Genomic DNA, 12714 nt, shown 5'->3' with positions numbered 1-12714 from the left:
GAGGAAATAGCCCCCTGATGGTGACAGCCAACCTCCCTAATCCCTGCCTGGGGGTATTAGGTTGAAACGCATCAGGTAGGGCCTGTACAGGCATGAATCCAGGGACCCCAGCCCTGCTGCGGGCTTCTTTTGTGGCCCGGGGGGAGTGCAGGCAGGCATGACACAACAGAGGCACAGGCCTCCCTGCGCTCTGTTTCTGCGGCAGCACCAGCTCTATGGTGCCTCAGGGGGACTCTTCATATACCCCACCGCTATCCTGCCTTTAAATCCGGGGGTGTCCAGTTCAGATCCGGCCCCCTCCCGGACCTCCACGCCGGCCTGTAGTCCCTTTGGGCATCAGGCATCTAATTTAGGTCGCAGCTTCGGCCTAGCCGAAGTCGCCACCTGCTCTCCCCGGCCCGCCCCCCGGATGACAAATATTACACTCTACAGTGTGATAGAGGGGGTGGATCGAGACTGAAAGGGCACGATTTCACACAGTTCTGCTGCCCTTTTCAGCTCTCCGCCCCCCTTCTTTCTTAACTTTACTCCGGCGGTCATTATCTGTTGCAGGATAAGGGAAGAGCAGCCAGTCTCCGGGGGGCACAGAACTGTGGATCATCGGCGCTGGACTGGTGGTATAAGATCACAGCTGGAGTTCTACCTCGGCTGTGACTCCATTATCCTTATAGGCTCCTCTGCAAGCCACCCCTGTAGGGCCCTCTTATGCATAGCCACCCCAGTGCACTATGGCGGGCTCAAGGTCCAAGAGAACCAGGCAGGACTGCTATTATGCACTCTGTACAGCCTGCAGCAATACTGTCCCCAGTGGCAGCACGTACCCCCACTGCCAGGACTGCATCCAGACTACTGTGCCAGAGCCCAAGAAGCCCCTGCCAATGCTTCGGTGCCTAATGCCACGCCAGAATGGGTCACTCAGATGTAGCAATCTATGACGCAGTCTATAGATAACCTAACCTCCACATTGCTTCAGGCTCTGCAGAGTCATGCTTCGGCTATGAACGCTACCCAGCAAAGGGAAAGCTCGACTCAGGGACATGTCGACCCGGGCACATCCACGTCTAGGTCAGGACGCAAGCGGACCCACAGGTCACGTTCATCTGCGTCATCCCATAGCACACGGTTATACCCTTCTAGGGAGAGACACCGTAGTTCCAGGTCATCTAGACCGTCCCCTACCAGGGACAGACAATGCAGTTCTCCGCAGCGATCCCCGACCAGAGAAGGCCACCACCCCGCTAAACCCAGCAGGGGACGCCTTAGCGATACACAGGATTCGGAAGGAATCTGTGATTCCGACTCAGACAAGGAAACTGAAGGGTCCCTGACCCCAATCCCCCCCCCCCCTAGCAATACAGCGCTAGTTGAGGATGTAATCTCATCCATCGATCAGGTGCTGGACATTTCTGATCCTCCCCTGGAGGCACCACAACACAAGATTTCCTTTTGAAGCTGTTCTGAAGCCGCCTAAGGTCTTCTTTGACCACCCAGAGTTTAAGTCGATCCTTAAAAAGCAGTTCTCACAGCCTGAGAAGAAGTTTACCAATCGCAAATATCTGGAGGCGCGGTACCCCTTCCCACAGGAGGCCACCAAGCAATGGACAGATCCACCCGAAGTGGATCCCCCAGTCTCTAGGCTAGCTGCACAGTCACTCCTTTCACTGCCAGATAGCTCAACCCTCAGGGACGGAGCTGACAGGCAGGTAGAACGCATGGCTCGTTCAATTTTCGAGGCCGCAGGGGCCTCCCTGGCTCCCGCGTTCGCTTCAGTTTGGGCTGCCAAGGCCATCCTGGCTTAGGCCCAAAATTTACAAGCTGGCCTCCAAGTATCTGCTCCTGAGCTGTCGGACCAAGCAGTTCAAATAGCAGTTGTAGCAGATTACATGCTTCATGCAGCTCTGGATTCTGCAAGGGGTGCAGTGGGGATAGCATTAAACGCCATCACGATTCGGCGTATCCTCTGGCTGCGGGAATGGAAAGCATACGCAGCCTCAAAGAAGTCCCTCACGCACCTCCCGTACCTCAGTGGTCGACTTTTTGGTGAACAGTTGGACACAATGATATCCAACGCCACCGGGGGTAAGAGTACTTCTCTCCCCCAACTGAAACCCAAACGCACTTACAAGAAGCGTAACAAACTCGATTCCGATCCTTTCGGAACTCTTCGGGCTGGTCCGTCTCGCGGCCAGCACAAAATAACAACCGCTTCCCACGCAGGGACAACTGGCGGTTGACACAAAAATCGGACAAGACATGGCAGTCAAAAGTAGGCCAGTCAAAGTCCAAAGGAGGAAAACCTCAGACTTCCTCCTCATCATGACTCACGGTCTCCGGAAGACACCCCACCTGTAGGCGGCCAACTTTTGCTCTTTTATCAAGTCTGGCTGCCTATTACAGAAGACAGGTGGGTCAGGGAACTAGTGTCTTCGGGATACAAGATACAGTTCACTTCCAACCCACCAAACAGACTCTTTCTTTCTGTTCCCCCAAAACCGCCAGCCAAGGCTCGTGATTTCCGCCAAGCGGTCTTCTCGCTTCTTCAAGCAGGAGTCATAGTACCGGTCCCTGCGGCCGAGCGCTTCCGAGGGTTCTACTCCCAATTTAGTCGTAGTCCCCAAGAAAGGAGGCGGCGTACGGCCCATACTGGACCTAAAACAGCTCAACAAATATGTACGGGTACGTCACTTCCACATGGAGTCCCTTCGGTCCATCATTGCGTCCATGGAGAAGGGAGAATTTCTCGCCTCCATAGACATACAAGACGCATACCTGCATATACCAATTGCGCCCGCCCGTCAGAGATTTCTCATGTTCGCAATCGACCAGGACCACTACCAGTTCGTGGCTCTCCCGTTCGGACTCGCCACGGCTCCCAGAGTGTTTACCAAGGTCATGGCAGCCATCATGGACGTCCTGCATTCCAGAGGCATAGTAGTCATTCCATACCTGGACGATCTCCTTATCAAGGCTCCCACCTTCAAGGACTGTGAGCTCAGCGTCTCAATCACAATCGACACTGAGTCGCCTGGGCTGGTTAGTCAACCTACAAAAGTCATCACCAACCCCGAGTTAGTCTCTGACCTTCCTGGGAATGCTATTCAACACCTTCAGGGATCTAGTGCTCCTTCCCAAGGACAAGGCACTGCCTCTCCTTCTAGGAGTTCGCACCCTCCTCAGCAAACCCCCTCGATCTCTCCGGTTTGCCATGAGAGTCCTTGGCAGGATGGTGGCGGCGATAGAAGCGGTCCCATTTGCCCAGCTTCACCTCAGGCCTCTCCAACTAGCCATCCTCAAGTCATGGGAAAGGAACCCTTTTTCTCTCGACGGAGTTCCAGCTGACGTAGTCAACCAGGAGGTCCCTCCACTGGTGGCTCAACCCAACCTCACTAACAAAGGGGAAATCCTTTCTCACGGGTCAATGGAAGGTTCTGACCACCGACGCGAGCCTGACGGGTTGGGGTGCGGTACACCTACAAGACAGAGTGCAGGGCAAGTGGTCCTCAGTGGAAGCGACCATGCCCATCAACATCTTGGAAATTCGTGCCATCCTCCTGGCATTGAGAGCCTTCCATCACTTACTGGCAGCCTCTCACATCAGAGTACAGTCGGACAATGCCACGGCTGTGGCATATGTGAATCACCAAGGGGGGACCCGCAGTGCCCAGGCGATGCGAGAAGTGACACACACATTCTCCACTGGGCGGAAGACACAGGTTCGGTTCGCTCTGCGGTCCACATTCCGGGTGTGGACAACTGGGAAGCTGACTTCCTCAGCCGGCAAGGAATGGACTCGGGAGAGTGGTCTCTCCATCCCGAAGTCTTTCGACAGATCTCCAACTTCATGGCCAGAACACACAACCCGCGGGCACTAGGAGCGGACGCCCTGCTTCAGGACTGGACCCAGTTCCAGTTCCTGTACATTTTTCCACCTCTCCCCCTGATATCCAGAGTGGTGAGGAAGATCAAGCAAGCCCTCTTGATCCAACCATCCTAATCGCACCGGACTGGCCCAGACGTACATGGTACACCGACATCGTACAGCGCACAGCAGACGTCCCCTGGCGTCTCCCCGACCGCCCGGATCTTCTGTCACAAGGCCCGTTCTACCACCAGAACTCAGGGGCCCTCAATTTGACGGCGTGGCCATTGAAACCTGGGTTCTAACCCAGTCAGGGTTCTCGCCGGATGTCATTGGAACCATGATCAGGGCACGGAAGCCAACCTCTGCTAAGATTTATTACCATACCTGGAAAGCCTTCTTTACCTGATGCGAATCTCGTAGCCAGACCCCATTCCCTTATTCCCTCCCCAGGGTACTTGGTTTTCTTCAATCGGGTCTGGAGGCCAGACTGTCCCTGGCCTCCCTTAAGAGCCAGGTGTCAGCTCTCCCAGTGCTTTTTCAGAAGTGCATTGCTAACAAGCCGCAAGTAAGGACATTTGTTCAGGGGGCTTCCCGATTGGTTCCCCCCTACAGACGACCACTAGAAACGTGGGACCTCAACCTGGTGCTGACAGCATTACAGGAAACTCCCTTTGAACCCCTTAGGGAAGTCCCACTCTGCCTTTTATCCCAGAAAGTGGTTTTCCTGGTGGCAATCACCTCGCTACGCAGGGTGTGTGAAATGACAGCACTCTCCTGCAGGCGGTCCTTCCTGGCTTTTTACCAGGACAAGGTAGTTCTCCGTACGGTCCCATCCTTCCTTCTGAAGGTTGTGTCCAACTTCCACCTCAATGAGGAAATTTCACTGCCATCCCTCTGTCCGGCCCCGGTTCATAGAGTGGAGAAGGCTCTGCATACGCTTGACCTTGTCAGGGCATTGCGTATCTATGTATCTAGGACTGCGCCCTTCCGGAAGTCTGATTCTCTTTTCCATCTTCTGGAAGGCGGCCGCAAGGGTCTGCCAGCTTCCAAAGCTACCCTTGCCAGGTGGATCAAATCCATCATAAAAGAGGCCTACCGCCTCAAAAATTCTCCTCTTTCAGCAGGTATTACAGCACACTCTACACATGCGGTAGGGGCCTCCTGGGCCATTCAGCACCAGGCTTCGGCACAACAAGTGTGTAAGGCAGCCACCTGGACTAGCCTACACACGTTTACCAAACACTACAGGGTTCATACCCAGTCCTCAGCAGACGCGAGAATAGGCAGACGTGTTCTGCAGGCGGTGCTACCCCAATTATAGGGATCCGTCTACACAATATTCGTCCATTGCTTCCCACCCAGGGACTGCTTTGGGACGTCCCAAGGTCCTGTGTCCCCCAATGAGGCAACAGAGTAAAGGAGATTTTTGTGTACTCACCGTAAAATCTCTTTCTCTTAGCCTCTAATTGGCGGACACAGTTCCCACCCTATTGCCCGTTCCGGACCGTTGTTATGTTGAGTTCTCATATTTTTTGAGCTCGTACATAGTTGCCTTCTTATAGGCATGGTTATATTATCCATGTTACGTTCCTCCTAATGCTTTTGCACAAAATGGAGAAGGCTGATGCCGTCCAGGGGTGTATACTGCAGAGGAGGAGCCACGGTTAATCTTTTTCAGATTATGCATAGTGTCGCCTCCTAGTGGACAGCAGCATAACACCCATGGTCCTGTGTCCCCCAATTAGAGGCTAAGAGAAAGAGATTTTACGGTGAGTACACAAAAATCTCCTTTTATCGCTCCACCTCAGCCTAAAAACAGCTGGCTGATATTTCTTGCCTTTACAACCTGCAGTCTTTAGGGTCTAGTTACGGCCTTATAATTGGGGCCTGATGTTATAAAGGCTTACACACGGAGAGCAGTAACAACTTGCATTTTCTGTCGAAACCACAATTTAGATGTTGAAATGTTTCTTTTCTTGTGTACTCCCTCCTTTTATAGGAATATACCCTCTTGTGAAGATGAAGTTAAAAAGTTGAAGGAGCCATCACTGAAGACCCCTACTCAGGGCCGGCGTCAGCACCCGGCGTACCCGGGCAAGTGCCGGGGCCCTGGAAAATCAGAGGGGCCCACCGCCCACTCACTGTCGGGGCCCTGGCCGCTCTCTCACTGTCGGGGCCCTGGCTGCTTCCTCAGCACCTGTTCAGTGACGCATGCGCTGCTTTATTGCCGGCACTACCCCAGACATGGCCGCGCGCTGTGCGGCTGTGTCTGCTAGTAATGACACGGCAGGGTCGACGGCGCTGCACCTTTAATTGTGCTTGTGTGTCGCCCCTGCCGCGTCATTACTAGCGGACACAGCCGCACAGCGCGCGGCCATGTCTGGGGGAGTGCCGGAAATCAAACACCGTCGGAGGTCCTGCACAGATGGGGGGGAGCGGCCCGGACCCGACATCAAGTGGGCCCCTCTGATGGTCCAGGGCCATGATGTCTGTGACACGCCGGGGGCCCTGCACTGCCCCATACCTGAGGAGCTGCTGGACAGGACACTGGACCGGGGACAGGTGAGTGAGGCTTCCCCAATCCCCATATTAAAAATATTTGTAATGGGTCTGTGTGAGTGCATGTATGTGAATGTCAGTGTGTATGACTGTGTATATATATTTGTCTGTTTTATATATGTTTTTAAGAATTTGTGTAAAAATGTGTGTATGTCTGTATGTGTACATATCTGTGTACCATGTGTGCGTGCGCATGTCTGCGTTCCGTGTGTGCGTGCGCATGTCTGCGTACCGTGTGTGCGTGCGCAATGTCTGCATACCGTGTGCGTGCGCATGTCTGCGTACCGTGTGTGCGTGCGCATGTCTGCGTATGTGAAGGATGAGGTGGCAGGCTGGGCCCTGTGTACTATATATATATTTCTCCGCCGTATCTGTGCATCATGAATCGTGTATGTGTTAAAAGGGCCCACTGAGACTCTTTCGCCCGGGACCCAGAAAAACCTGGAGCCGGCCCTGCCCCTACTACCCTCCTTAGTTCATTGCATAGTCATGAAGTCGTGGGTCATAGAGCAACACTAGTGTCTCCTCCACGCAAGTCTGAGATACCAACCAGCCATATAGCTTCCCTGGCCAAAACTACGATACATGAAGACAATCCACGTCTTCTAAGTAAGATTGATGTCCACAAACCTAAACCAATGTCTCCAAATAAGATGGAGCGACACAGTGCTCCAGCCATGTCTCCGGATAAAACCAGGCTTTATGGAAAGCGGCCTTTTTCTCCACTGAAGACTGATGGCCCTTTGCTCAGCACTTTAATTGAATCACCCCATAAAAAACTAACTTGCAAGGAAAAGTAGACTCTCCTAAAGAGAAATTCTTTGATGCAAGATCGAAATCTTTACCTTACAGCCCGGGTAAGTTTTTTGATAACTCCACCCTTGGCACGTTACCAGGTAATTAATGTGATGTCTGAGCCCCTTATGTCTTTGGTCATATGGTTTTATACACAGTATGCGGTCATCTCTTCATACCCCTGAGACCCATTTAAATGTTTTTAAATGTGTATAAAAAGCAGTCTGATGGGGCAGTAAGCCTACAAAAGTATTGTTTTTTGTGGTTGTATAGCTGACTTGACAATCCAAGTTAAACCTTGTACTAAAAACTTTCCTCATTTTAGGGCAGCCTAAAGTGATCTCTTTATACTAGCTTTCTTTTGATATTTCACCACTAAAAGCTAGTACAGCGAAAATGAAAGGGGTAGTTCTTTGTGAAGGGGTTGTTCTGTCTCAAAAGAAAAGTCTGCAGTCACTGTGCACATGGTCATGATTCGGCAGTCTATAGTCCCAATGTGCACACTGTCCACTCACACCGGTAATACCAGGGAATCCTGACAGTAGCTTGATGCATGTATGTGATTTGCGTACCTATGGTCACATGCCATCTAGTCGCACCCAGCCTCTCAAAGGGGAATTGAGTGAATTGAAGGAGTCTAGTCAGCTTGTGACCCCAAGTATATATATTGCATGTGTGCAATCACGTGACTGCTAATATCTCTGCAGCAGAGAGGTAAAATAAAAAGTTCAGTGGACAAAATATTTGGTACCTAATGAGTTATCAGGTAGGTTTCTCCGTTTTCAATTGGGGCCATGTACTCACACACTAAGATATTATGGGGGCAAGATCTTTTTTTGCCGAGTTTCAGCCTACTTGTGATTTGGCCAATTTCATAAATGGGGGTGAAGTACACGCCCCAGTGAAAACTGATAACTTATATTTGTGGGGGTCGTGATGACATTCCACTCGTCCTCCAGTCACTCCAAATTCAAACTATGAGCATGGGTCAACCATTCAAAGAATGAGTCAGACAACAAGCTGGTTCAAACTCAGAGCATGCTCAAAAGACTACTACAGACAACGATCTCAGCAATGTTCTGTGTTTATTTTTTACATGCACAAACCTAAATACACTACATAATGGGAGGGGAAAGAGGTTGTCCGGAGCGGGGTAAGCCATGAAAGTCCAGTGTCTGGCCACTCCTGATTGGTCCACATCTCCTTATCTCAGTCTCTGGGCAGATATTGCAGCCGTCAGCTTATAATCTTGTTTCGTTTCTCTGAAATAAGTCTTGGCAACACTGGAACTGTCTTAGTTTAAGTTTCGATTTGAGTAATATGTAGCAAGGAAAGCTTATTGTTATAAGACACAAAATGGTGGTTAGTACATTAGCAAAAAAGCGTATAAAAGTTACAAAAGTATAAAAGTTGCAAAAATATATATTCTCTTTTACCCCGACATTCCCCCCCTAAACACTAAGCTTTCCCTTGCTTTGGGGCCTTTGAGACTGTCCATGTGTGGGGAGAGGGGAGGTGGATTTCTTCACCCAATCATCTTAGAAGCTGCCCCCTTATGGGACGCCCCCAGACAATCGAGCCCTATCCTGGGTGACACATGGAGTTCTCCCAACTGTCCCTAAACTAAATCTCTCAATTGGACTTTGTCATGGGGGGGCTGGTCAGGCTTGTTCAAAGGAGTGTATTTCTCCATATCTTCTCTTGATTCAGAAAGGTCCCGGAGGTTGGGACAGCATTGGTTATAGCTTTCCTGTATAAGGGGACTATGCAGCACAGGACCACCAGGCCCAATACTAATAGACCTCCCATTACTAGACAAACTTGTTGGAGGAATCCCTTGAGCCCTCCCAACCAACCTGAGAAGAAGGAGGTATCTACCCCTGTGTGGTAGCTGTCCACCCTGGGACAGACAGTAAGCATATGGAAAGGATATAGAAGAAGGTAGTCATCTTTTATAGGCTCGTTCTGTCTCTCTTGCAGTGGGAGGCGTGAATCCAGGTGCTCTTGCCCTCAAGCTTCAGAGCCGTCGGGGTGGTGAGAAGCACAGTGTACGGTCCCTCGAACTGCGGCTGGAGGCAGTCTTTCCGGACAAACTTCTTCACATACACTAGATCGCCTGGGATGAAATCATGTACTGCATCACCTGTAGATTCTGGGAGAGAAGCAGATACTGGAGAGCGGGTGTTAGTCAATTCTCTAGACAAGGCAATCACAAATTTTACCACTCTATCATGTGTTTCAGACAACTCTTGGGGCCTAATCTCTCCTATCTTGGGCGGGGCCCCAAACAGAATTCTATAGGGAGTCAGCCCATGTTTGGCCTGAGGAGTGTGTGTGATGTGATACAATACTATGGGGAGTGGGTCGGGCCAGGGGAGGGGATGATCTTAGGTCATTTTCAAGAGCTGGGTCTTGAGTGTGGAATTCATTCTCTCCACTTTGCCTGAACTGGCAGGATGGTATGGAGTGTGGAGGCCCAAATCTGTTCCCAACATGTTCCAGAGTTCTTCGTAGATATTTGCTGTGAAAGCTGGTCCTTGATCCGATTCTATGACTTGGGGAACTCCAAATCTGCAGGCAATTTCGGTGATCAGTTTCTTGGCTGTGACTTTAGCAGTCATGTTGACAACCGGGTAGGCCTCGGGCCAGGCTGAGAACATATCCATGGCTACCAAAACGTACTCCTATTTTCCTGCTTTAGGCATTTGGATATGGTCGACTTGTATTCTCTGCCAAGGGTAGTCTGGTTTAGCCAGGTGTTGGAGAGGGACCCGTGCCGTACACGTTGGGTTGCAGGTAGCGCAGACAGAGCAGGATTTTGAGTACGCAGTCACAGTGGAAGAGATTCCGGGTGCAAAGTACAGTTTCTTGATACATGCCAAGGCTTGATTCTTTCCTCTGTGTGTAGGCCCGTGAGCCCATGCTGCCACAGCTGAGTACATGCGTCTAGGCAAGCAAGGCTTCCCATCCACTTGGTAAAGAGTCGAGTTGACCTTTGAATCTTTGCGACTTGCCAGCACGGCTCCTGCCGCTTTCCATTGCTTAACTTCTTCAGTGGGGGTCTTCCTTTGTTCCTCACACAATTTTTCTTCAGGCATCCTGACCCCCCTGGATTCCACTCGTGTCTCCGCTGGACTTGTATGGTCTTCCGCCGGCTGTTCTTTGGCTCTTGCTCTAGTGAGCGCCACAGCTACGGTTTGCAGGGTCTCCCCCATCTCTTCTTCCTTTTCCTGCCACTTTGATGACACATTCTCCACTGCTGCAGTCTTGGCTGCTTGGTCAGCTAGGTGGTTGCCCCTGGCTTCCCTGGAATCTAGTCTTCCATGAGCCTTGACCTTGATAACAGCAACCTGAATGGGTAGTTCCAGGGCCTTCATTAGGGCCTTAATCCATGAGGCATGTTTCACTGGTGTACCTGCAGCTGTGATGAATCCTCTAGACTTCCATAAGAGTCCAAAATCGTTGCAAATTCCATGTCCATACCTGGAATCGGTATATATATTCGCCGTTGTTCCTGCTGCCAAGTGGCAGGCCTCTGTGAGAGCTACAAGTTCAGCTTCTTGTGCAGACATGTATGGTGGTAGAGCTTCAGCCTTGAGGACTGTTAGGTCTGTTGTGACAGCATATCTCGTGTGGAACTTCCCTTGAGGGTCTGCGAAACGGGATCCATCAGTCCATAGGTGCAAGGCAGGGTCTGCGAGCGGATGTGCCACCATATTCTCTGGAGAAGAAGTCTCTTCCTGCAAAATTTTTATACAATCATGAGGTTCCACCAATGGACCTTCACCCTCTTCACCTTCCCCCCCTAGAAGGTGGAAGCAAAGTGGCAGGGTTGATAGTCAGACATCTGATAAATGTTATATTGGAAAACAACAATAGGGAACACTGCAGCCGCAGGTGTCTTTGGTTGGTTAGATGTTTCGGAGATGTTTGTTGCAGAACAGCCGAGAGATCATGGCCAGCCTGTATAACTAGATCAGGGGTCTCAAACACGCGGCCCGCGGGCCGCATGCGGCCCCTAAGGCTGCTTTATGCGGCCCGCAGGCACAGACCCCTTGACGATCCCGACCTGGTCCAGGAGGAGCCGCTGACAGCAGCGATGAATTGCCACACAGAGACTGTTTCCCAGCACTGCATTTCCAATGCCAGCCGCTGGCCAATCAGAGGCCAGCAGCTGATATCTGCGTGTCGGCGCAGCGAGTATGACGTCATTGCCATATGCAGATGTCAGCTGCTGGCCTCTGATTGGCCGGCGGCTGACATTGGAAATGCTGTGCTGGGAGACGGTCTCTGTGCGGCAATGCAGCGCTGCTGTCGGCGGCTCCTCCTGGACCAGGTCGGGATCGTCAAGGGGTCGGACTCTGTGGTGCCTGCGGGCCACATCTGCAGGAAGGACGCCGAGGGAACGGAGGACAGGTGAGAATCATCTTTTTTTTTTTCTATTTTATGTGTGTGAAGAACAGCACAGGGGGCACATAGCCACAAGAGGGGACCTGAATGGGGCACATAGCCACAGGACGGGGACCTGGATGGGGCACATAGCCACAAGAGGGGACCTGGATGGGGCACATAGCCACAAGATGAGGACCTGGATGGGGCACATAGCCACAGGACGGGGACCTGGATGGGGCACATAGCCACAGGATGGGGACCTGGATGGGGCACATAGCCACAAGAGGGGACCTGGATGGGGCACATAGCCTCAAGATGGAGACCTGGATGGGGCACATAGCCACAAGAGGGGACCTGGATGGGGCACATAGCCACAGGATGGGGACCTGGATGGGGCACATAGCCACAGGATGGGGACCTGGATGGGGCACATAGCCACAGGATGGGGACCTGGATGGGGCACATAGCCACAGGATGGGGACCTGGATGGGGCACATAGCCACAAGAGGGGACCTGGATGGGGCACATAGCCACAGGATGGGGACCTGGATGGGGCACATAGCCACAGGATGGGGACCTGGATGGGGCACATAGCCACAAGAGGGGACCTGGATGGGGCACATAGCCACAAGATGGGGACCTGGATGGGGCACATAGCCACAGGATGGGGACCTGGATGAGGCACATAGCCACAAGAGGGGACCTGGATGGGGCACATAGCCACAGGATGGGGACCTGGATGGGGCACGTAGCCACAGGATGGGGACCTGGATGGGGCACATAGCCACAGGATGGGGACCTGGATGGGGCACAGAGCCACAACATGGGGACCTGGATGGGGCACATAGCCTCAAGATGTGGACCTGGATGGGGCACATAGCCACAGGATGGGGACCTGGATGGGGCACAGAGCCTCAAGATGTGGACCTGGATGGGGCACATAGCCACAGGATGGGGACCTGGATGGGGCACAGAGCCTCAAGATGTGGACCTGGATGGGGCACATAGCCTCAAGATGTGGACCTGGATGGGGCACATAGCCACAAGATGGGGACCTGGATGGGGCACATAGCCACAGGATGGGGACTTGGATGGGGCACATAGCC

The 12714-nt window shown here is 52.2% G+C and overlaps 1 protein-coding gene across 7 annotated transcripts in view; it reads left to right on the top strand.

The window, feature by feature from the left end:
• The window catches only part of LOC141153938 (uncharacterized), a 109424-nt gene that overhangs the window by 83490 nt on the left and 13220 nt on the right, over window positions 1-12714 (top strand). For 2 of the 7 annotated variants that reach the window (XM_073639266.1, XM_073639249.1), the window contains one exon: window positions 5862-6115. The exons of 1 other annotated variant lie outside the window; for it this stretch is intronic. In XM_073639266.1, the coding sequence (XP_073495367.1) occupies window positions 5862-5879 (18 nt within the window). In that variant the 3' untranslated portion in view covers window positions 5880-6115. Of the gene's footprint in view, window positions 1-5861; window positions 6122-12714 lie in introns of those variants that run through there. 4 more of the 7 variants (XM_073639292.1, XM_073639283.1, XM_073639241.1 and 1 more) reach the window with 4 other exon arrangements.

The sequence above is a fragment of the Phyllobates terribilis genome, unplaced genomic scaffold, assembly GCF_046119375.1.
Source record: "Phyllobates terribilis strain yellow unplaced genomic scaffold, ASM4611937v1 Scaffold_1__5_contigs__length_1240528914, whole genome shotgun sequence".
Lineage (NCBI taxonomy): Eukaryota > Metazoa > Chordata > Amphibia > Anura > Dendrobatidae > Phyllobates > Phyllobates terribilis.
The sequence above is the reverse complement of the archived record's forward strand: the minus strand, read 5'-3'. Positions and strand labels throughout refer to the sequence as shown.